Source organism: Carassius auratus, chromosome 32, assembly GCF_003368295.1.
Source record: "Carassius auratus strain Wakin chromosome 32, ASM336829v1, whole genome shotgun sequence".
Lineage (NCBI taxonomy): Eukaryota > Metazoa > Chordata > Actinopteri > Cypriniformes > Cyprinidae > Carassius > Carassius auratus.
In genome coordinates, this window is record NC_039274.1 from 29,576,834 (window position 1) to 29,603,280 (window position 26,447).

At 35.9% G+C, this 26,447-nt stretch overlaps 1 protein-coding gene across 2 annotated transcripts in view; it reads right to left on the bottom strand.

Annotated features, from left to right (window-relative positions):
* Positions 1 to 22,088, bottom strand: part of LOC113052050 (tumor protein p53-inducible protein 11-like) — a 28,135-nt gene extending 6,047 nt beyond the window's left edge. Inside the window, exons 1-6 of one of the 2 annotated variants that reach the window (XM_026216328.1) lie at positions 21,998 to 22,088; positions 19,656 to 19,766; positions 7,434 to 7,602; positions 2,111 to 2,169; positions 1,896 to 1,944; positions 1,188 to 1,278 (exon numbers count right to left, since the gene is read on the bottom strand). In XM_026216328.1, the coding sequence (XP_026072113.1) occupies positions 1,188 to 1,278; positions 1,896 to 1,944; positions 2,111 to 2,169; positions 7,434 to 7,559 (325 nt within the window). In that variant the 5' untranslated portion in view covers positions 7,560 to 7,602; positions 19,656 to 19,766; positions 21,998 to 22,088. The remainder of the gene's footprint in view (positions 1 to 1,187; positions 1,279 to 1,895; positions 1,945 to 2,110; positions 2,170 to 7,433; positions 7,603 to 19,655; positions 19,767 to 21,997) is intronic. The other variant, XM_026216327.1, reaches the window with a different exon arrangement.
* Positions 22,089 to 26,447: the final 4,359 nt, after the last annotated feature.

Consider the following 26,447-nt stretch of genomic DNA (forward strand, 5'->3'; position numbering starts at 1 on the left):
GGCATAGAGGAGCAATAATGTGTTTTTTAAACCTTAAACTGCACTGCATAACATTGCATTACACCAACGTCATATGACCCCTTTAATGTAACTGATCACATTTGATTGTTTTTTTTATTACTTTTCTAACTTTTCAACAAATATTTTCAACTATTAATCATTTTCAAACACTTAAAACAGGTAAGGTTAACCCTAAAGTAGTATTCAACACTGATTACTGTCAGACTTCTCAAAATTCTTCATGAATTACGATTAGAATAATTAAATTTTAGCATAGTCGCCACAAAATCACACTTTACAACCTCTTTTTACTTTGAGAGGTAAACAGATTTCAAATCATAAGAAATAGTTATGACACTATTGTTACCATACACAACTGTGAGCCAGTCATAGCAGCTGGCGTTTACTTCTGAGTCTACAATCCACCACACCTAATCAAACAGAGCATTCCGATGAGGGGGTCAAAACAGGACAGAAAATAGCCTATTACTTCTAAATTATGGAGTTTTTTTATTAAAAATCTTTATAACATTATTGACCTCAGAGAACAGAACAAAATAATAAAAAAGGCAATTCATGGCCCCTTTAATAATAGACGCCACTATGCTTCTAGACATTTTTTAAATTGAATTTAAAAAGCCTTAAAAAACTATTTGTATCCATATCCTGATTTGTGCCTGTCCAAAACTTTATCCCTGAGATCTTTTGACAGTGCCTTGCCATCAATAGTTTTCTTCAGTTGCACTACCAAGGACTGAAATGCTCTAGGAAAGCTCTTTTCATGCTGAAATAATAATGTGACCAAACCTGATCATAGATGGATGTCAAAATGCTTTGTGTGCAATTCTGATTGAGTTTACACGTCATTTTTAGGAGGGGATTATCTTTTTCTGATTCAGTTTTTTTTTTTTTGACATGTTGGTATTATATCTTTAACTTGGGCAAAAACTGTGCCCATCTTCATTTCAGGCTGCAAAGCAACAAACTGATTCTTTTCTATACCCACATTAACTAATTATAGACTTGTCTGCAATTTACAAATTTAAAAAGTGAAATTTACTCTATGTAAAAGGTTTCAAAATTTATGTGGCAATATTGTGTATGTGTAAGTTAGACGTTTAGAATTATTATGCCTTATAGTGTTAAACTTTCTTCCTTCTAATGCTATACCATAAAACTGAACATACATAGAAGAGCTCCCCCATAGAGTCTGATGGAGATCCTGGTGGTGGTGATCTCAAATATTAATTCGCAGAGCCAACTGGGAAAAGCCAGGGCCTACAAAACAGAGAAGGTCACATAATGAATGTAATGGTACAGGAACTCTAGGGAGAGGCATTAAATCTGCAAAAAAAAATCCTTTAAGATGACAGAAAAAATAAATGTTTTAAATATTTTTTTTTTTTTTACATTTATAGTATTTTAAATGACTAAATTGTAGCAACTGAATAAACTGCAATTCATTCTTCTGATGGCAAAGCTGAATTATTCAGAGAGCTGACATTACTCCAGTCTTCAGTGTCACATGATCCTTCACAAATTATTCTCATAGGCTGGTTTGGTGCTGAAGTAACATTTCTTACAATTATCAGTGTTGAAAACCATGTTGCTTATTATTTTTGTGGAAACTGTATTTTTTTTTTTTTAGGATTCTTTGAAGAACAGACAATTTAAAAGAAAGCTGAATATTTTTTGTAACATTATAATTGACTTTACTGTAAATTTTGATCAAATTAATGCATCTTTGCTGAACAGAAGTATTAATATCTTTTTTTTTATTGACCCAAAGCTTTTAAAAAGTAAATGTAAATTGACTGAACAAAATACAGCGAGAATTATTTCATTTTGGACCATAAACTGTTTGGAGCATAAAACATTTTGATTAAAGTTCTTACCATTAAGGATGTGGATGTGAAAAGCACTGCAGAGATGAGAAGCCAAACCCTGCAATGAGAGGATGAAGGACACTACACCAGCTGACTTCTTATAAATCAAAACCCTCAAGGTTTGGCAAGAAACAAACCTCACAGAACAATGGAGCAATTAAATTAGTAGGGAGTTTGGTCTGATGATATGAAAGTGGTCTGAATGATAATTTCTAAAGTCTTACCGAAGACCAATGGGCTCACGTACAGCAAACTTCATCTCATTACCCAACATCTGACTGATCTGCAAAATGAGAGAATTGTCAATATAAGCAGGTAACATTTTAAGACACATGAGAGAAACATGAATAACTTATTACAATCTTTCTGGAAACGGACCAAGGTGGCACGAAAAGAAAAAAAAATACAGGCCCATGGTAGGAAAATGTCAAATTTTGAAAAATTGACTCACAAAAGTGTGATTATGAGATTTGCTGATAGCCCAAGCCTGCCAAGACTGAATGGACCATGCAGAGGGACACAGTTTTATTTTATGAAATTGGAAACTTTGGTGTAGCATCTCAAGGGACTGATAGGAAAGTTTGAGTTTTGTTTTAATTGAATAGATCTATTTTGACAGCAGGCTGGTGGTTTCACAATGAGGGCTGTTTGTTCATAATCCAGGCTGAGGGCCAAAGTAGAGCAGAGCTCCTTCAGACAGAATCAGATAGAGACAGATACAGATACGGATGTGGAAGCTGTTACAGTATTATGCTTCCTTTGGTTAGCCAAATGAGTCCATAAGTGACATGGAATACTGCAAGAGAATGCTCTCTTTAAAAGAGCATATCAGTAAGCAATGAGCATCTAACATTACAATTATAAAAACATTATAAAAGCTACAAAATAAGATTGGTAATTTATTGCAAAAACTTTTTTTTATCTGTATCTGGTACAGAGCAAGACTGTTCACTAATAAGGCTGTATTTATTTGATCAAAAAATACAGTAAAATCAGTAATATTTAGAAATAGTATATTAAATAAACTATTTCCTATTTGAATACATTTTCAAATGTAATTTTTTCATGTGCCGACAAAGCTGAATTCTGCTGATTTACTCCTCAATAAATATATTTCTATCAACTTTGAAAACCGTTTTGCTGCTTGAAGTTTAAAAGAAAAACATTTACTTGTAATAGAAATCTATTGTAACATCATGAATGGCTTTACTGTGGCAATTTGAAAGATTACTTGGATCCTTTCTGAATAAAAGTTTTAATATCTTTAAAAATAAATTACTGACCTCAATTTTTGAATGGTAGTGTACATTTTGTGTGCAAACATAAACAGGTGGTTAAGATAAGAAGGTCAACAAACCTTTCGGTAAGCCCAGCCTTAAAAACATGTTCTTAAATAATCCCACAGAAAATTCACTAAGTGCATTCTTTTCTTTGTCTGCATAAAACACTAACAAGGAAGCTTGTCAGACCTACCAATAGTAACACCGGTTGCAGGCGTAGCGAGACCAAATATTCAGCAGGAAATCAGTAGGAAACTATACAGTAGCTATATATATATTTACATATTTTTGAAACACAAATAGGCATTATCTTTACTTTGATGTACTCTATAAGAAATTATCCCAATTATGTTACATAGCTCTTTTCCATTTCCATCAACAACAAAAAAAAACTTGTCCTAATGGTTATTACACATGCAGGCTTTCTCTTTCTTCTCCCACCCTAAAAGAGAGGGCTCTGTCCATCTTCCTACTCCACCATGCTTCACTAAAAGCCTCTGCAGCATGGGTAATTTCATGTTGATGAAAACCCAATCCGTTTCTGATGAGAAGCTGTGGCGCTGAAATTCTGATTAAAGGTCATTTTAAAGGGGAAGCATGAAAGTGTGAGAGTGTGTTTGTACGGGGACGTGTGTCACAGCGACTGTTTTAGTGTAACAGGAGCACATAAATAGCAATGGCTTACAGTAAAACTCCTCATAGACAAGCTGACATCAGCCCTTTCTGTTTTGTAAATATTTAGTTCTGCAGCCTTAGCTCATTGTAACATGAACAGTGACTGCAATTCATTCAACTGACATTGCCAAAGCAATTTGTTGAGACTTGATAAACAAATGCTGCTGTATATACCCAGTAAACAGCAGTAGCTAATAAGGTGGGCCACTGATTATTCTCAGGAGGAAAGTGATCGCAGAGATGAAGTGTTCAGAATGCATGTCGCACTGAGAAACAAAAGCATGTCATGTGCTATGGAGACCATCACTCAATCGACACCTCGCTCTGGTTGTTTCTGGGGGGTTAATACATCTTGACAACTGCTGGGGACAGGAAGTACTTTGTACTGTAATGGTTGAAGCTACACAGTATGTTCCTCTGACTGCAGTATCGCGGCAACTGGGATGAAAGCTTGATAATGGGGAAATTAAACAGAGTACTTCAAATACATCATGGCCCACATTATCACGTTAATTGGTGGACAGAAATATCAATATCGTAAAAGACAAGTCTTCAAGTCATGCAAGAGTAAAATCATTTTCTACCATATTAGATTTTACACAGAAAGCTTTTGCACCCCAAAAAAAACATGATCTACTTTAACTGGGTCAATTATTAAAGGAACTGTTCACCTAACAATGAAAATTCACTGGGAATTTTGTCACCTTCAGGCCATTCAAGATGTAGATGAGTGTGTTTCTTCATCAGAATGGTTTTAGAGAAATTTAGCATTACATCATTTGCTCACCTTCAATGAATAGGTGCCGTCAGAACGAGAGTCCAAACAGCTGATAGAAACATCATAATAATACTCTAGTAATCCACATAAATCCTGTCCAACAAATAGCATCTTGTGAAGTGAAAAGCTGCGTGTTTGGGAAGTCGTGACCTAATGGTTAGAGAGTCGGACTCCCAATCGAAGGGTTGTGAGTTCGAGTCTCGGGCCAGCAGGAATTGTGGGTGGGGGGAGTGCATGTACAGTTCTCTCTCTACCTTCAATACCATGATTTAGGTGCCCTTGAGCAAGGCATCGACCCCCCAACTGCTCCCCAGGCGCCGCAGCATAAATGGCTGCCCACTGCTCCGGGTGTGTGTTCACAGTGTGTGTGTGTGTTCACTGCTCTGTGTGTGTGCACTTCGGATGGGTTAAATGCAGAGCATGAATTCTGAGTATGGGTCACCATACTTGGCTGAATGTCACGTCACTTTCACTTTCACTTAAACTTGGTCTGTGCATATTTAAAGAGAAATATGCACAGACCAAGCACATTTTAGAAGCCGAAACAGCCCAAAGTCGTTATAAACAAATGTGTTGGTGGATTTTGATGTGAGAAAACAATAATTTTTCACTGGAGGAAGTGTTATTATGGATTAAGGACTGATATTTTGGCCAGAAGCAATCTTGATGGATTTGTTTCTTATAAAAACACTGAGCTTTCAAGTCACAAAAAGTGAATTGGTCTTGAGGATTATTGTGATTTTTTTTCCTTCTTGCATTCTGATGGAACCTATTCACTGCAGAGGATCTATTGGTGAGCAAGTGATGTAATGATGAAAAGGAATGAATTTTTCCAAATCTGTTCAGATGAAGAGACAGACTAATCTACAAATGTAATTTTGGGGCGAACTATTCTATTAATAAAATATCTTAAAAGCTCATGTGGAGCTGCATTCATGCATATATCTCCAGTCATTATGGTGCTGTCTGAGCCATCTCTGTTGAAAGAGAGGGTGATGGGCGACTGCCGCTTAATGGATGTTGTCTTTGATCTTCCTCTGTGACCCTACACAGAGTCTGATGCAAAGTGTGGAGGTGGAGAGGGTGACCATGTCTGAGTAATGCCCATGTTTCATGTGGACTACCTCAAAGCCCCATGAGTTTTAATAGCACTGAACATGAGACGGGTAGTTGTGCCAATAAGCTCTTATTGTGGGTTATTCATAGTGATGTAACATGACTGCACGCTGGCTTCAGGATGAGTGTGAGGGGCCAATTAAGCCCCTTTCACACAGAGATTCCGGAAAATACACAGATAATGTTTCGTGATTTGTCCCAGGATCTTTTTATTTTGGTTCATTCACACTGCCATACCGTTTCACTAATATGGCGAACTATTTCAGCTGCAGCGCAGGTAGTAAGGAGCTCCCTGATCTCTGTTTCATACCAGTTTGCAAACATTTCTTTTTTGTGAATGTTGATCTGCCTTCAAAACACCCAGTAAAAGAGTCAATCCCCAGACGTATTTGCATTTACACTCTGGCAATTTCCGGGACCAACGTGCATTGTTAAAGAGGTTTTAGTGTCCTAGAGCTGTGTGCCACACTGTGACACAACTCATCTAGTCAGCCACCTCTGCCATAGCAGGTGTGTTCTTATTGCACAATAAATGTGTGGCTCATGCTATGTATCCCCACCTCCCATGAAGTAAAATAGCTCTGTATGCAATGTATTCTATAATTTATATATTGCTTTCAACAGAAATTTATGAAAGATAAACAACAATTTCTAAATGTAATGATCAGAAACATCTTTACTTCATAATCACAAAATGTATTTATTTATATATATATATATATATATATATATATATATATATATATATATATTGGATCACGCCGAGTTGACTGCACACCAAAATTTTACGGATTGATCGGATTGATCTATGAATCAATATTTATGTCTTTTTCAAACTCCTCCTAGATGGTTTGTCTGATTTTGACCCAAATTGGCTCAGAATATCTTCAGACCATGCTGGCTATGGGATTCAAGTACATTAGTCAAACCATTCAATAAATAACGTGCAAACAAATTTGACAAAGAGCATGCCAAAATGGACGTAAGGCTGGCTATATCTCTACAACGCTTTAGAACATTAAGACCTAACTTGGTTATAAAAACTATGACTTTAGGCTACCTGCACAGTTTCAGCACTGCACTACCTAGTGGCACAAGATATAAAAAATGGCTATTTTTGCACATAAATTCTGAAAGGTTTGGCCAAAAATCACACAACTAGTCTCTTTAGATTCAATGCAGAATGTTGAGTAGAATTTTGTCAGTTCATCTTCAGACCATGCTGGTAAAAAAGTTATGGATTTTGCATCAATATACCAAACAGTTATCATTTAACGCATCAATGAATTTGCTGGAATGATACCAAACCGAATCTGGCTGTATCTCAGCAAAGCTTTGACATATTGACACCAAACTTTGTGTGGGACATTGTCACCTCACACTGACCACGTCACATCAATTTGATAACAAAAGTGGTCAAAAGTGATGACCCATTAAATCAAATTACTAGTGGTTTTATTTATGATTTTTTTTCTGCCATTTTGACAAATAATTTTACAATGGCTTCAATTACTCACTGCTGCAGTTGGTCTGATGCTTGATGCCTTGCTTGCTTAAATAGTGATTGGTCTGGATAATTGCTGCTCACAGCTTTTTTTATTTTATTTATATTAATACAGACACTTCAAATTTTACTTAACCCCAGTAATAGATATTGAGGTCAAATATGAAGACTGATGCAGGCAAGTGGGATGCTACCTTTGACCTGTGCACCTCTCCATCATCATCCTCCCCGCCAACACCCAGGACCTTGCGGGACTTGAGGCGACTCACAAGATCAGTCTGACTGTGCTTCTTCATGAGAGGAGGCGGTGTGGAAGCCATGGCAGCAGAAGAAAGCAGGCACTTCAATGAGCTGTCAGAGGGACTGAGGAAACAATAATACATCAGTAGGCGCACTTTCTCAGAACTGTTTGTTTATAGTATTTCAGTTATAAAGAAAAAAAAAATCACAACCAGTAATATGCAGGGTTTGTGAAATATAATAACAGCATGTCATTCTGTTTCACATCTATGACAAAGAATAATAGCTATCAGTAAGGCTTTTTTTACAGGTCAAACAAAAAAAGATAGTAGTAAAAAAATATATATAAACATTAAGGCCTATTGAAACAAGTCCACAACCTCCCACAAAGCTGCACACACAAAGATTCAGAGTATACTGTGTTGGATGAATAGGGATATACAAAAACATTTTCAAAGACTGCAAAAAAAAACAAGATTATAACTAGACACAATGAATGTGTGTGTGTGTGTGTGTGTGTGTGTGTGTGTGTGTGTGTGTGTGTGTGTGTGTGTGTGTGTGTGTGTGTGTGTGTGTGTGTGTGTGAGAGAGAGAGAGAGAATGTAGAACTTAATAGATTTCCCTTATGATGCCCTTTATTTACAACTCCACATGTTAACTGTCTCTTGCACATTTGTATATACACTATACCATCATTTATTCCTGTGATGGCAAAGTTGAATTTTCAGCAACCATTACTCCAGTCTTCAATGTCACATGATTGATGCTCTAAAACATTTCTTATTATCTATATTAAAAATAGTTTACAAAAGAATGTTATTTTTGTAGAAACTTGATGAATAGAAAGTTCAGGCAAAAAAAAAAAAAAGCATTTATTTGATATATATATATAATAAAGCGTTAGCGTTAGTTCTGGCAGGTCACGTGAGTCAAGCTTGCATCGGCTGATTCTCAGCTGATCACATCTACCTATAGGAATACAACACCTTTCATGGCATTCCTATATAAGCTCTATTTAGTAGTATTCAGCAGCTTTTCAGATTGCTCAGGAGCAATTTTTCCTCCTCCATCCCCATCTCCTCCTTTCGCCACAGTCAGGACTTGACTTTCTGATATTCCTTGCAAATCAGACTCCTTTATCTTGAATGAAGTGTTACACTTAAATATCATTAAGTACATTAAAGATATCTGCCTTGTTCTGTTCTGTTCTGTTTACCCTAGAGGGGTTATTATTGCTGCTCTCCCTGCTTATTCAAGACAGGCTACATGGATGGGCAGGGAGTTTTTTCCCAGAACAGAAAAAAACTGAAAAATGTTTTCCCCACCAAACCAAAGTTCATGCTAAGTATCTATCATTTTGAATATAGTGGTCCTGACAGAAATGTTTTGACTCTCAATTTCATGCACCCTGAATAAAAGTATCAACTCCATTTAACATATTTTAATATTTAATCGTAAGCTTAGTGAACTGTTTTGGAGAATTTGATGTTTCCCCATTCAAAGAGATAGGAGTTGCACTTGCATGCCCAAGCGGTGTTTCAAAGATGGCCGCTGAGTGACATGACTTGTCTTAAAAGGACTTTGATATAACCAAGCATATAAAAATGTGATATTATATAAAAATCACCAAAAATATTGGGTTATTTTAAAAAATTATAATAATAATTAAAAATTAGGTAGTGTTGACTCTGTGATGCATAAATCTTTTCCATTACAAAGCTTTGAACAGCTTGAAAGAGTTAAATTTTTAAGGTGGGAATATCTATACATAATGTCTCACCAGTAATAGGAAATGTTATCCTGTATATGTATGGAATACACTTTCAAAGAGGTTCAAAGACTGCAGATTTCTGTAGCACAGAGGGGAAGAGGAGATGTTTCTCTGATATCTTGTGCAGACTGCTTATTGAACAACCCAAAGCCTTTCTAATCTAATTGATTAGTTTGGTGTTAATGAAGAGCTTGATTCATGACAGCAGCTGCACCATGTTGATCTCAGCTCTTCAGCTCTAGATCTAATGAGGACAGAAAGCACAGACTGAGGCTGTTCAACTTATTGTGAGACACTAGACACTGCTTAACGCTAAAAGATTGAATGATGTTCCCGAAGGAGAACTGCAGGGTTAAAACTCTTGTTCTATTCCATTACTCAACTCATTCCCATTAGACAAATGAGCAAGTCGGCTAGTAAAAAAGAGAGAAAAACTGCAGCCACTTGCCAAAATGGGGCACATATGTCCTTACTGCAGCATTTAACCAACAGCTGTCAGTACTAAATAGCTTTTTTTCTAAAAAAAAATTAAAATAAATAAATAATAATAATAATAAGTGATTAACATGTTCTCTAAATAGGCCAAAAAGAATTACAACTCTGCAATGTTCCTGGACAGTTTGCTGATACAAAATGATAGAACATAGTGACAAAAAGTCATCATACAACAAAAATATAAATTCAGTGAGATACACTTAAATCCATCCTTATTAAAGGAGGGGCTAATGCTTTTTCATGCATTCTGCATTATTAACACTGTTAAAGAGATGGATTATCATGCTAAACATGGCCAAAGTTTCAAAAAAAAAAAGATTTGGACGTACTTCTGTACCAAATACATTCCTTCCGAGTTTGTATACGTTTTGGAAAGTATTTTTTCCAAGCTTGGCCCTACATGACATCATGAAGGACGGGGTTCCTTGTATGGGCACCTCTCCCAAAAGATCAATAGCCTCCCCATCAATGTGCTTCATTTGGGTTACGGAAGACATCGGCAGCACTGCACAGGACTTGCTTGAGAAGAATGTCTTTAAAAAAGTGTGTTTTTGATTGTGAGGGAAAGATAACCTTGTTCAGTTTCCCAAAGAACCCAGCATTACATTAACAGTGGATGCAGTTTGTTTTTCTGGGACAGCAACAGTTTCACATATGGTTATTTGTTGATGTCATTTCTGTGATATTTTATTAAAAAGGGCCCAGTTCGACGCTAGATTTGCACATTGTTTGATCCTGAAAGATGGAGACAGAGATGGGGACACAATACTTGGCCACATGTCACTTCACTTTCTATTCACTTTCACTTAATTATTAATGCCCCAGTGCATGCTGGGAAGACTGCAAATCTTACTGAATCATAAAAGTATTTTTTAATGTAGCCCATACCATAATAGCAAAGCTTCATTAGTGCAATAACAGTAATAATAAAAGTAAACTGCCAAAAAAACTACAACAAATAAGTAAATCTTTGACAGATGTTTTACTTTATTATTATTTTTAACAATGCAGAAATCAATCTACCAAAATATTTTCAAAAAAGCAAAACTGAACTAAACAATATGGCAATATTCATATGCATTGCTCTAATTGCCATAATGAATCTAATTACACAAAAAAATGACATGACAATGAGGGATAAACTATAGACATTTTCATCCATATCCCTTTCTGAATAAGTGTATATCGAAATCCAGAATAAAATGAAAAACCAGAATTACTCCCAAGTCTCACCATCTGTTCATTTCACAGCTGTTTGACATTTGGACCCTTCAGTCTGAGAACCCTAAGCAGAGAAATTTAAAAACCCTCAGGCTATACAATACAACACCATTAAAAATTCAAAAAGTAAACGGTCTACTCCATCCCTTTTATTCAGTCTGCCATCTATGACAGCTCATCCAACTGTTCTTCAGTCTCACATCATCTTCACTGCAAACGTTAAGTTGTTTCAGTTGCCTAGTAACACAAATGGTATGAACTTTGTGCCTTTCATATAATCATAAATATATTCAGGGATCAGGCCTCTCTAATCATTAATCAGCTATTTGAGGTTGGTTGTTATTAATGCTGTGCCCTCTATTCAAATGTTGAGCATCTCATTTCCTCTATGTCATTGTATTTACGTTAAAAGATGGTTTTATGAAGCACACATTTAAATTCTAGATTAGCTGCGTGCTTACAATGTGTTGTTTAGTCATGCCAGTGTTTGCCAACATGTGTAAACTGATTATTTAAATAATTGTACATCAGGTTGCCAAATCTTCCATTTACTTTTAAAGATACAGGTATTTTTTAATTTGTTTACTTGTACAATTTGGGCGTACAAACCATTTGGGGAAAGAGTTAGATTTGTAAGATAATTGCTTGTAAGAGATCTGAACAAGGGAGCAATAAACACTAAAATGTACCCACAATAAACTATTTAATTATCTATTTTGGTGACACCACAAGAATTACTGAAACGATGATGAATCAGTCTGGAAAATGAATCTTGCTGACCTGTTAATTTGGTGCAGGAACAACAACCTCCCCCTTAAGATGACGGTGAGCACCTTTAACATCTTTAATTGTGAACAAAGTTTCACAGCAAAACCATAGTAAGCACAACTTGCTTTTCCAGAAGTATATTTACCATTCATTTTTGTTAATACACATATTGAACAAAAACATATATTACCATTCAAATATGTGGGATTTTTTTCATTAAAGAGGGGCTACAATGCTGTTTCATGCATTCAGAGTTGTTTACACTGTTAAAGAGCTAAGCATGGTCAAAGTTTCAAAAAACAATTTGGACATATGACAGAGTATTTCTGTGACCAAAAAAATCGTACTTCTGGGTTTGTACTAGTTTCGGAGAGTTTTTTTTTAATTTTTTATCATGACTCTTTATGAAGTAGACGAGGGTGGAACAAACACTGACCAGAGTGAGAGCGAGATCGCACCCAGCCGCCCATCAATGTGCTTCATCCAAAACTGTGAAATGGTGAAACTGTGTGTTATGTCCCCTTTAAGCACTTTATTTAGAAAGTATGCATTAAATTGCTTGAAAGAAACAAGAAAAAATATGTGTAATAAATGCTGATGAATATTTGATCTTCAAAGAAACTAAATCTTACCAATCACAATTTGTAGAACAGTAGTCTTTATAAAAAATATTTTTAAAAAAAGTATTTTAAGCTCTGAACCAACCCACTTGGCACAATTATTACTGATGTGCTCTGAAATCAGTGTTTGCATTCCTTGTGTTTTGATGCTGAAGATGATGCTACAGAAAACTTATAAAGAAAAATTAAACTACTCAATTACACATCAAATATACAATACATACTTTATGACTTTTCTGGTTTTACTAAGGCAATTACATCCACACACATTCATTTATAAAGATTTTGCAAAGGCGTTTATCTCACTGCTATGGCAACAGTTCATGATCAGTTTTGAACAGGTTACTCTGAAAATGTAATCAAATTACTGATTACTCCTTTTAAAAGCAATACCATTACTGTTCTATATTCTTATTACCATTTTGAAAATTATAATGCATTAAATTACTCCATTACTTAAAAAGTATTCAAATATAGTAATGCTTTAGTAAGTATTGCTTTACTCCCCAACACGATTATCTCAGGGTTCGATGGAAAATCATACCAGACTGTTCAAATGTTCCATGGCACGATAACCAGCAATAGAAAAGTCTGTGCAAAACACCAACAAGCAGCAAGTTTTTGAGACCGTTTGAACTAGCCTTTGCATGTAAATTTTGATGCTGCAAGGCAGGGGTGCCTGCAGGATTTCAGCTGAGGGTACGCACAGACATGTTAAACCCTGAAACCACTCAAAACTGCTAAGAGCAATGGAATGGTCAAAGACATCCATCACATGTTCACATAGGAAAACGACTGAAAAACAGTGCGGGTAGACACAAAAAACGATTCGGTGTGAATGGCCGCTTTTTAGGCAAGTCCAGTGGGTGTCACGTCATATAATATTTTAATAAGGCTGAATTTATATTTAATGTGATCACAGATTAATAAACACATTTTAAGTTACTAATTAGTTCAATCAGCGAATGCACACACTGAACAAGACGCCAGCTTTTCAGTGACGACTCATCTGAATGCATCTGATTGGCCATTGCATTTATAAACTCAGAATAGTGTGTGATTGGTTATAATGTGCAATGCTGTAAAACGCATAAAAATAAATATGATGCGATCTGAGCATATCTAAATGTAATCAACACTTTTCAGTTTAGATTCAGCTAAACTGAACAGGGACATTTTTGTCCAGTTTGGTGGCATTTTTGCCTCAAGTACCCGTCAATTTCAGACCGTTGGCCAAAAGCCAATATGATTCAGTGAAAGCGTGATCCAAATGCATTAGGCCAGTTCATCGAAAAGAGAGAACTGACTCAAAATAAAGTGCAAGAAAGAAAGAAAATGACGTGAAAAGCCCTGCATTTAACCCAAGGATGATTAAATCATGAATGATTGGCATCACTGGTTCATTTGATAGAAATACGGGACATAAAACTGCAAAAATATTTGAAGGGAAAATGTTTCTCAGGCATACAGCTGCAGGCACCACTGAATAACTCTCCATCTCAGCCTTCATCCTCCTCTTCCCGACATGAACAATATAATCTGCGGCATCTTAACTAACTACCATTTTCAAGAAAGCTTCTCCCACTTCCATTACTAGCCCCTCTGGAATACTTGAGATCCCATCTTCACTATAACCAGCCTACAGCCACACCACTCATGCACATCACACCACCACTGTACTCTGCATAGTCTGGCCAAATATAAATGTATGTCCATTAAATGTATTTTTTTTTTTTACTATTTAAATTAAATCCTGAATGGATTTTACAAAACAATTGTAAAACAATTGTACAATTTGTTGCAAGAAGATATATGACAAATGAAAACAATGTGTGTTTTTAGAAAGAGCTCAAAATATCAAACATGTTTGATATCCTCTGTCTGAACAGATTTGTTGTTGGAGAGGAATTTGTACCCATCATACACTAAACACTTTTCTGTGAAACCTGTCATCTCCAACTGCCCAAAACCTGCAGACTGATTCTCCAGGCTTGTCCAGACTGCAAATCAGGCAAAAGTTATGTAATGTATTCCATCCTTTACCTCGTGAGAGTTAAGACAAACTTAAAGGAAGAGTAAACAAATGTGTTTATAGACATAACACCATCAAGTAAATGACATTAAAGCATTAAAAATCAGGAAGGTTACACAATCTAACATACATATGGAGTGGAGCGCAGAAGTTGCTTTACTGAGGGTGTATTTACACTGCACATGTAGCTATAATTAACCTCAACTGGCTTACAATGACTAATTTCTCAATAATGCAATTTATTAAAATAGATTTTTTTATACACACACACAGCGATGAAAAAACACATAGCTTTTTGGACTGCTGCTCCGTGCCATTCTTGTGACAGAGCCCTCTTGACCCTAAACAAACATTTTGCCAGTAATCTAGTCATTGACTGCTTCCTGCTGCTTTAAAAACATTGCATCTAGGCAAGGTACAAGAGGTTTGCAAAAATAGCAGCGTTTGAATGTGGAGAACCTTTCACCACACATACATTTCAGAGTCTCAACACCAGAGATGAACATCCCGATCTCATGTCTGTACATCAGTCAAGATTTTCGTCATGACAACACACTCTCATACAGATAAGAAAGGTCAGCGCAGATCTAGGTGGGATTTGCAGTCATGCATATTACATGAATTGGGATCTGACAGATTAAACATTTAACCCTAAGCACGAATTTGGAGTGCAAAGGTTTCTTAAAATGAGGCATCTATTGCTCATGGAAAGCGATGAGATGGAGGTGACGTTGTGTTGAATATCGAATCTATGTGTCAGCCAGTGCTTCACTGTATTATGATGCAGTGCCTTCAGCTAAGAGTCATTAGTTGCAAGCAGAACCAACACCTTTTGAGAGAATCTGAGAGTCCCTCCAAGTCTGCTGTTTTAAGCTGTCAGGCATGTCATATTGATTTGAAGAGCTCCGCATGACGCTTTCCGCTGGATGTTCAGAACTGCCTCTGAAAGCTGCATGATGTCTACAAGAAACACCATCAGTATAAAGTTTAAATAGCAGACACTGAAATAAGCAGAATTTTCATTATTCCTTTTTTTTTCCTTTTGAGTACTAAAAGTTCCCACAATCACTCAAAAACTGCTCAAAATTAAGCTGGCACTGCCATGTTTTTATTAATCACCTAATGTTTATTAAAACATTTAGTGCTTGCTTTCTTGTTCAAGTTCAGATACAAAAATATTGCATCGTAATTTCTGTGAATTGTGCTTTCTGGTTGCTGGCATGAGAAGGAAAGCTCTGCCTGCTGTGTGTAAGTCCAAGAGCTGCTCTCAGTCACCTTCGTGGAAATAATGTGATCAAGCAGTAAGTCCCGGAGAAGTAAAACAGAGCTGGCATAATGCTCATATTTAAACCGACTAAGTGATTCATCAGCAAGAACAGATGGCCTCTAAACAATAAACACTTCCATTTTTCCACCAGATGAGTAAAACAAAGGGTTACAGGAAGACATCGTCATAACATGTTCATCATCATAAGGTCATATTTAATACTACTCAACTAGAAAGATAATGTGATAAAGGTTCAACATTTGTACATTTGATCAAGTTCATTTTAATATTTTGTGAAATAAAATGTGATGGTCAATGATAATTTAAGACGATGCATTTCTTTAATCATTGCACCCTCCATTGTTATGTATTTTGATATCTAACTGGGGTAGTTGATGTCGGTGGTTGTCTATTTATGAAACTATTAAACACTTTAATTGTAAAATTGTTATAAATATGGGACCCTCATGTTATTCATGTCATAGCCATGGGTGTAATCATGTCTTATGTAATGTACTGGTAGTTGTGAAAATTTGTGTTATGTGCAAATGGAAATTGTCAAACATTTAAATGGAATGTAAATGTGTATTTTTAGAGACTCAACATTGGCTATGAATGATGACTTCAATAAAATTAATTATTTAAGAAGTGGGTGGAGGGACTGAATTATTCAACAGACTGAAGAAGGCCTTGAGGCGAAACATTTGTGTTTCGTCGTGCTGGTGATTAACGTAAAATAAGACACTAAAAGAAGACAGTGTCATATAGTTAAATAGACTGACGCTCCAAAATTAAATATTAAGTGACAAGGTTCTTACATATGTTAGTTCAACCAAGCACAAATTCAGAATTTGTTTCATATTTTTTACGTAGAAAGCTCATACAAAAATATTTATATAACAGAATTGATGGCTACATTTTAAAGTGAGTCAATATTGGTAAAGGCTATTATCATTAACTAAAACCAAAACCAACGAAAAACTATATAGACAAACTACTAAAAATGATGAAAACACAACAGAATTACTAAAACGCTACTGAAAATAAGAAATATATCAAATGTAATCTAATTGAAAATACTAACAAAAACTATAGTAGCATATCAATTACACTAAAATAACATAACAAGTAAGGTGAAAAATCTGACTATCTACACAAGTGATCAGTTGATATATCGTCACGGCAAATAGATCAGCCGATATCGGGCATTTTTTTCAAATATTGGCATTGCCCAATAAGTTTTTCTGCTTGGCCGATGTGTCCGAGGCAGGAAATTTATTTAGACGGCGGAGCAGACTTTTATTTTAACGGCGCTGAGAAAGGCTGCACCTGAGCAATGCATACAGTCTCTCTCTTGTTTACTGTCATTGTTAACAGTTCTGTCTAATACGAAGAAGTCGGTCTAATGAACACTTTACAGTAATCTCACAAACCTTGCAAACTAAGTCGAATCCAGCTGTGAGATCTTGTGAAATGTGTATGTGTATCCTGCATGATCGAGTGTTCTGTGTGTGGCTGGACTACTTTGAAGATGTTTAATTACCTTTCTGGACATGGACAGTATACCGTACATACATTTTCAATGGAGGGACAGAAAGCTCTAAGACCAAATCTAAAATACCTTCAAATATTAATAAAATAAAAATACACACACACACACACACTGGCTTTATATTGGCTATCTGCCCCCTTGCTTGCCAAGATATCGGCACTGACATTGGCTGTCAAAAAAGCAATATTGGTCGAACACTAATCTACACCCTAAGCAAGCAGCAGAGAAAGTAGCATGAAAGATATTTGTAAAAACGCAGAACTGATCAAAACAAGAATTTTCAGTTATTACAGCAATAATTTGTCTCGCTCACTGTAAATTTGTCTCCCATACTCCCCAATGGCTCAGAGCAATAATAAACTGAACCGTTTGCTTACACTAGCTGGATAGCTTTAGCTGTAATAAGCCATCTCTGAACATGAACACCAAGTTAACAAAAGAAACTGTTCAACCATTATATTACAAGCCTGCCTCTCACTCAAACTTTGACAGCATCAAATAAGTATCAAATTATAGCCTGTTCAACAATTATTCAGTGGTGACTTGAAAGTAAACAATCCTGCTGCATTCAACATATCTGGGCTAAAAAGTTCAGAGCTAAATGTAGGTAAATGCCCGTCCAAGTACTTGCATTTCTACATCATTGTACTATATAATAAAAATTTTGCACACAACAAGCAAATTCCCTTTGCTCTCTGCAAGTGTGTTTATTGGTATGAAGTTCAGCAAAATACAGAATAACATCTGCAGTCATTTCTTATTGACTGACATTCATGTGGGGAAAGGATATAACATTTCAAAGCACCTGCAGCTGCACAAAAATGCTGAGCATTTTTCCAAATCTGCAGACACTCTATGGTTATGCAAAGAAATTAGTACAGCTAAATATTTAAATGCTCTTGCCACAGAGGTTCCTGACAAAGACCCCATACGTTAATTAGGCTGGAGGATGAAAAGCCCTCTTTGCTGCTGTGCAGTCATCTGTGTCAGATGGTTAAAAGGTTGAGGATGTTCTTTCCATGGCCATTTGTGGGGAAAAAATCAATTTGGTTTATATTTAAGAGCTACAGCCATTCAGCACTTTGCTTCACAAAATAAATGTTGCATCTCATTTCACATGGCTAAGTGGAATGGAGCCTCCCGTGTCATAAAAATCTTCATATCTTAGACACTGGAGAATATGTGTGGAGGGTCAATTGGCTATTTATAGTAAGATAAATACTTTATTGATCTAAAGGGACATTTAGTAAATCAAATAACTCCTCTTCCTAATATGTGACAGGCGACCAGCCGATATTGTGAGAAGTTCTTCAGTGTGCTCTTTGAATGAAAGCACAGCATCTGCCACATCAAAGTCAAAATGATAATCAAAACATTATCTGGAAAAGCTTGGATGTCTATCCCTTTTTGTTTATACTTTTTTATGTGTTTTCTTGCCAAATTATCTTGTAGTGTCATATGATGATGACGAAGTCAAGTGCAAGGATTGAACAAAACTGTGAGGCAAAATTATAGATTGAGACAGATGAGGGCTTTTATGTGGAGAGATGTGAGTGTTAGTCTGCCAGATGAAATGGCTGGGATGGGTGGGGTTTTGGTGGGGAAGAACGCTAATCTGATTCTAGCAGCAACAGTAAGACAAAGAGACACTTGCTAATTACTTTGGATGCATATTACTTAATAGCCCCAAAAAAGCTGTGCATTTCGTTCACCAGCATCAGCCTCAACATATAGTACTACAGGTGAAACCAACGCTCTACTGTAATACAAATCCACAGCCCTCACACTCCTAACCTTATACCTAAAAATATACCACTGAATGGGAACAAAGTTTCCTTCTGGGTCTTTTCTGGCCTTGGATTACTGATGATCCGGTCATCTGACTAAACACAGAGCTATTACCTCAATCAGGGCTGTTAATGTTTCACTTCATGAAGCACAGCATGCATCTTTCTCAGTGATTCAGTCCAAGGCCTCACATAAATGCTTTTCTACAGCAAAAGGACACAACATCTAAAGAGGATTTAGGAAGCGTTTCATTCAATACTATCGTAAGTGTCCTGATTGTATTGACTCATGTGACCATCAAAATGATGGCTGCAGGAAATGTATTGCATTAATGAATTGCATTTAATTACAATGAAATTAATGCCCCAAATAAAATAAATAAATAAAATAAAAACAGTTTAAAACAGAACAATTAATCTGGGTGTTGAAAAGTATGGTCGTTCCATAAAAAAAAAAAATGATTTTCCATTAGAGCTATTTAAGGTTGAAGTACAACCTTTGTGTTTTCACGTGTTACACTTCATATCTTATTTAGAAAAAAATATTGATTGTAAAAGTATACTGCTTACATTTTTAAGAAAAAAATTATAAACATGCAGATTTGAATGTTTTACAAATATTATATCAAAAGCATAAAACAAACCCAGATGTAAACTACTTACTTCCAGTCAATGTTGTTGGACGTAGAATGCAAAATCCCGCTCTCTGAACATATGGTCCAGCGTCTTCTGCTAAAATCTCAGATACTCAATCCACCATGCATCTAGTGAGATCTGAGGAACAGAGAAAATTATTAATTGATGTGAAGGAGGTAAAAGAAGTGAGAGAACAGGGGACTGACCCAATTAAGTGTTTTCTGTAATGTACTTTCATATAGTGAGGAACGTCACTTTTCATTTAGAAGCTACTGTAAACTGTTAAGGGCATTGAAAAGAAAATAACTATTTCTACTTTGTCCATTAAGAAGTCTTTACCTCAAGTCAGTAAGCCTTCAGGGTCTTTAGTAGGGTTTTATCAAACAATGTTTTATCAGAAACATATACTCTATATTTGATCAATATTTAATCTATATTAGTCTTTGGTGGTATAATGGTTCGAACGGTAAACCGGTTTTTGAATTACGTACACGTTATGAATTTTTAAAAACCTCCATACTGGTACAAGTGGCTACATGATACTGTACCGACACAGCATTGTGAATTGAGAGGAAATCCCTGTTAACTGCTCAAGAATTCTTTGGTAGTCTTCAGATTTCATAATGCCATGCAAACAGTCAAGACATCCAGTGCCTGAGGCACCAAAGCAACCCCAAAATATCAGTGAACCTCCACCATGTTTGACTGCAGGAACAGTGTTCTTTTCTTTGAAGGCCTCTTTTCATTTTATGAAGAAAGTAGAAAGATGTGCTTTACCAAAAATCTCTATTTGAGTCTAAATCTATCCACAGGACATTCTCCCAGAAGGATTTTGCCTTCCTCAGGTTTCCACAATTGTGTTTCTCGAATCCTCAGACAGTTCTTTACTGTTCTTTTTTTCCTCCGTGCTCAGTTTGGTACACATAGACACACAACACAAAAGTTGAGATAACTTTTCTCCATTTTAACTGGTTGCTATAGTAGGGATGTTCATATTAACCGTTTAACCATTAACCGCAAGTAACAAAAATTGACAGATTAATACTATCAGTTTAAACGATTTAAAAGGTATTTTTAAGTCACAGCATAAATCCTGATTAAATGATGTTCACCTAAATGTAAGTATCTGGATTTTTTTTAACAATTCTTTTTTCCTTAAAAGTAGGGACTAGGGTCACTATCAAACTTAGTTATAAACCAAGACAAGTCTAGATGAGAGTGTTCTTAGGTTAAATCATATCTGTGCAGTGTAGATGTAATTTGGATCAAATAAAGCCCAATTTAAACATTAAGCACATTATTTCAAACCATTTTAAAAGAAAGCAAAATGAGACCTTGCGGTCAGATGTTTTGTTTACCCTCTGAAACCCTGTCCCTAGCCACTGATGCATTGAGTGCTTTAGAAACGATTCTGTGCTACTGAAAAATAGATAAGACTGTTAACACTGGTTTCTGTGTTATCAAATAAGTGTAACAGTAAGCACTGATTGCAATTTCCATCCACTGCATAATGAGAACTTACACATCAACAGCCAATTATAAGAGTTAGGTTAACAGAAGACACTTTGTCATTCAATATACTAACTGTCCATCCCAAACTCCTACAAAATAAAAGTAGTTTGTTGATGTATATCATGTCCATAAATAAAAATCAGAAAGTAATTCTGTCTCCATAACAAAGAGACTTGTCAAAACCCTTTACATTAACGTTGCCAAATATACTCTAATACTGCAATGACATACAACATTCAAATACTGCCATCAAAAAGACAGTAAAACCACTAAAACATTATAAAATCGTTAATATCAAGAATTTTAAAAGCACTTTAGGCATGTAGGCATATATCAGATGAAGCAAAATGCACTGATTTTAGTAAAGCATTACAAATAGCCTATACTTAAAACCTCGCAAAGTGCCATCAACAGGCATGCATCTGTCCATGTTGTACTGTTAGTTTGGCATAAAATATGCTCACCAGAGAGCGACAAACTGTCCAAAGCCAGTTTATATTCATTATGACAGACGGCACAGTGCACGTCGAGTTTGGAAGACAGTTGGTTTATTCGCTAACTTTTCAGTGCCAACCAGTTGTTATCTATAGTCTAAAGCCAAAGTAGAATAATACTTCAAATGGTCAGCATTTAATTAACGTGGAAGTTGTTTCCAGGGTTTTATTAATCGGACCAAACAGAGAGAATGTGACTAACCGTGTACACACACTCCCTGCCCTCAAAAAAGGAAACTGTCCTAGTAACACTTTTGTTCTCTTTGAATAAAACCAACAGCGATACAGCTTGATTTTAAATGTAGAATGATTAAAACTGCAGACAGCATTTCTTCAGAAAGAGAAATCATTATCCATTTTTACCTTATCTCGCAGACGCGCTGTTGTTTACTAGCTTGATGTAGTGCGCCGCTCGCGTGCTGCTACTGCGTGCTACAGTTGTGCCTACCGCAAAACCAACACGAGCCACACGCACTTACCGTAAGGAACAGAAGAGAATTCTGGCAAAGTACCGTAAGAAATCTAGCTGACTAAACACTATCGTCATCTTCACTTTAAAAGATTTGTCTCTCAGACATCAAGCATGTCTGGACTGGGTTTTAGTTCTTATATGAATTTGAAGGTATTGACTGTTTTTACGAATAAAGCAGTCATTATGAGTCAGAATATGCCTTTGAGATTGATGACACGATCTTCATACACATAAATGTAAAATAAAAATGTTGTTTCTGTGTATTATTCATAGACAGACACATTTAGGCACTGCATTGCAAGCATTTTCAAATGGGATAAATCAAGCAAAATGTGGGGGTTATTGATTTTAAGGTGAAGCCTATTTGCTGTAGGTTTTAAATACTGAAAACATACAGTATTCAAAGCATTATTTCTTTTATGAAAATTGCACTGGATAAATCATATCAGCTTAAATGGATAATTCACAGAAAAAAGAAAAGAACATTTTGTCATCATATTCAAACTTTTTGAGTGAATTATCCCTGCTGGTTTTTAGAACATGAGTTCCTTGTCCAAGGTAGTCTACCAGTATACTTGATTCATGTTAGCTTTGTTGTTTTGCCAAAGAGACATTGCAAAAATATGATGATATTGGAATTTTGACTTGTGTTATTGGACATTGGACTCTAAACGTTTCAGTTAATGAGATATAGCCCATCTGACCTGACAGAATGTTCTTTATTATTAAAGACAAGAAAAAATATAAGGACTATAAGGCAGCCAATTTAGTGTGAGCTGGTGAACATGCTGTTTCCAGCATAAATCAGAAGAAGCTGTTGGGTGTCTTTAATTTATTATGAGCATCTATTTTATTGTTAAGGTATAAACTGAATCACTCAATCATTTCATGTAATACAATGAAAGCTGCTTTAATCTCTCTCATGAAAAGAAATCTAAGAATTGGGCCTGAGTGCCTCAGCAGAAGCCATTTATCAATGCAGACTGCAGTGAGCAAAATTAATTTGTAGATTGATCAGAACTTGGAAATTTTTCATTGCTGAATCTATTATCTGCCCCTTGAAGCATTCTACCTCGAGAGAGACATTTATTTATTTTTAGAATAACAATTTTGCTGTTTGTAACAACATTTTCATTGATGGCTAAATTAATACAAAGCGAATGCACCATAGGCATATGCAAAATAAGGTTGGGCATGCTTTAAACGGTTTGCTAGGGTGTGCTTGAAAAATGTGCTGAAAATTGACTCACCCTCAGGCCATGTGAGATGTAGTTTTCAGATAAAAAAAAGAGTTTCCTCAGGAAAAGATTTGGAGAGCTTTATTGTAACGGAGACCAGCTGGTAGGTGCTGTGTGGGTAAACCTCACTCCCTTGATCTCAAGAGGCACACGTGCATCTGACACTAGAGACTGCAGTCTTTAGCCTCCTTATTAGTGAACCAGGTCGCCGCCGGCAAGGTAGGGTTTGAGTCCTGCTTGGAGCGGGTGCAAGTAGGACCCAGGGAGTTATATAGCATTACATAACCCGCTCACCAATGGATCCTCTGCAGTGGATGGGTGCTGTCATAAATGGCCAAACAGCTGATAAAAACATTACAGTAATCCACATGTCTCCTGCCTATCAATTAACATATTGTTAAGTGAAAAAGTTTTCATTCCACAAATTGACAAAAAAGATACACCCAGACAGGCTAGATGAACTGATACAGCTATATATTCATTCACTATGCAGATAAGAAAAACACGAATATACTTGAAATAGCTCTGATCCTACAGAAAGGTCAATGAAAAGACATGCCAAAAACCTCTCCAGTGGTATTGAACTAGAGATGATCATATTCTCATATATAGATTACTTGCATCCTCAGGGATTTCCTGTCACACATGTAATAGAGTTTTTTGTCCATCAGCCCAGTGTAAATCTTTATCATATTGATTAATGCTAGTTCCTCCATCTATCTGCAAACCGAACCATGTCCTTTTGTTCTCAACAATAAAGTGCCATGTTACTTGTGCATAAGATCACAACAGCAATTTAATAAATATTGTAGTATGTCTTGTCATGCAGTCCACAGCTTGGATCATGTCTTCTGTAGTAATGCACTTCTGAATAGCTCTTCACATGAACTCAAACAGAAATATGTTGAACATGCTCTTGATTACCTCTGACCCTCATCAACAGCAGTCTGTTTCTATATGCAATCAGTCTTAGAATGTGCCTGGCCTACTTCTCAGGAAATAGCAATTATTTTAATGAGAACTCATGAGTGATGAGTGATATGATATGCCTGAACTAATGGTTAACCTATTATAGAAAATACAAAATAGCCTTAAAAAGTAATGTGACTGTTTGCACTGCTTATGACCTCAGTTCAATTCTATCAATGTAATAGAGAGGAGGAAAATACTAAGCCACTCCCCTGTTATTTTATGCTTCCCATGACACTTCTAATGGATCACAATGATTCAGATGTCAAAGTGAACAGAAGAAAAGAAACAATCCTGCCACCGAAGAGGAAAGAAAACCACAGTTTATAACAGCAGTTTGTTAAATTGTAAAGTGTGAATAGATATAAAAGATTTAAAAGTGCAAAGACGAAATGGCCAGAACTGAGAACAATTACTTTAAATTTGAGTCATGACTCATACAGATGTAAATAATGACACTTTAGAGAAGATATTTATCACGATCTGAGCTTTGGTTAGGTTTCCTCTACTTTGCATCATTTTGTACTTTCTATTATTTATTTAAAATTATTTAATTAATTGTTTTCCATGAAAAAAAAAATAATTTCCCTGTATTAATCTGCAATTTTATTTGATGTATTTGTTTTCATTTTAGTTTTGTCACTGCTGGAAAATTGAGCCAAAACCTACAGTATGGTACAATATCTATCAGTCCTCCCTTTATCATTCATTAAAACCTTGTTTAGATTCTTGTAGATAAACAATATTTACCTTATTTAAAGTCATGATCTCCAGCTGGAGTGCCCATGAACTCCACCAGATGGCACTACACCCCTGACTCTTGTGACTGTGACTACTCTCACAGACTACATTTCCCATAATCCTTTGCCCGGACTCAGGCGCCCATTGCAATCACCTGTATCTCATCACCCCATCAGTCTCACCCTATTTAAAGGCTGGTTTTTCGTTTAGTCTTAAAAGTGTCTCTTTGCTGTTCCTTGTATTATGGTTGTTTTTTCATGGTTAATATATTTACCTGGTGTTCTTTTATTTTCTAAAGATTTCTTCCCTGGTTGTATTTGTTTGGACTGACTACTCTGTTTATGGACTATGGCTTTGGATTACCCCGATATAAACTGCATTTGGATCCTCAGTCTCCATGTCCCTGTGCAGATCATGATGATTAAACTTACAGATTTTTTTAGTGTAATGTAAAATGTACACCTGAAGAGAAAAACAATACTGAATTAAAATGTTTTTGTGCAGCACTTGAAAAGCCCTGTGTAGTTGATTTGAGACATTTCAAAGAAACTTCTGCAAAAAATTAGAAATGAAACATGACACTGTGAAGCAGGATTATTGCGATCCAAGAAAAACAGAGTGAGCTTAAATCCACCAGTCATAAAGACAGTATAACCCATCTTGTTACATTAATATGTTCACATTTTTTTGAATTTCTAACAGTACAGCATGGAATAAAATGTCTTGATCAAAAGTGCATATATATTGGCTGTGCTTTTGTGACTTTCCTGTACATGAGAGCAATTTAATGGGTTCAGTTGAATGTATATAAGAGCAGTGGTCATAAGAAACCAAAGGCATCACCATGGCAACAGAAACTCTTGCTGTGCAGTTGTGCAATGGGATGGCAAAGGATCTGGAACTACCATCATTTAAAGCCACAACTTAATAACAACAAACCCATAAATACAGAATTTAATGTGATTTTTTCATTTACTGTCATTATAAACCTCATCAAAACACTACATTTCCTGCCAGTCGTATTGTCCATTTCTAATGAAGTTCTCTGAACAGCCCATAAATAGGTCTCTACCTCATTTTGCTCTGTACGCTCTGTTGATTTTGGCATAACAAATAATAGTATTTTATAATGACAAACACATATTAAACACATTAATCAGGCCCAAGAAGTCATCTCTTAGCTTTGCTCACTCTACCTAATAAACCTCACAAAAGTCAATATTATTGTCCCGTTCCAGATATTTGTATAGTCATAAACCCAACGTATGGTCATAATGCATGGTGCTCTGTCTTTTTTTTCCCCCATAGCAAAATTTAAACCATCAAAAAAAAAAACTATTAAAAAATGTATAAATAAATTAGAGATTCCCTTCCAATCTAAAGGGTTGTATAT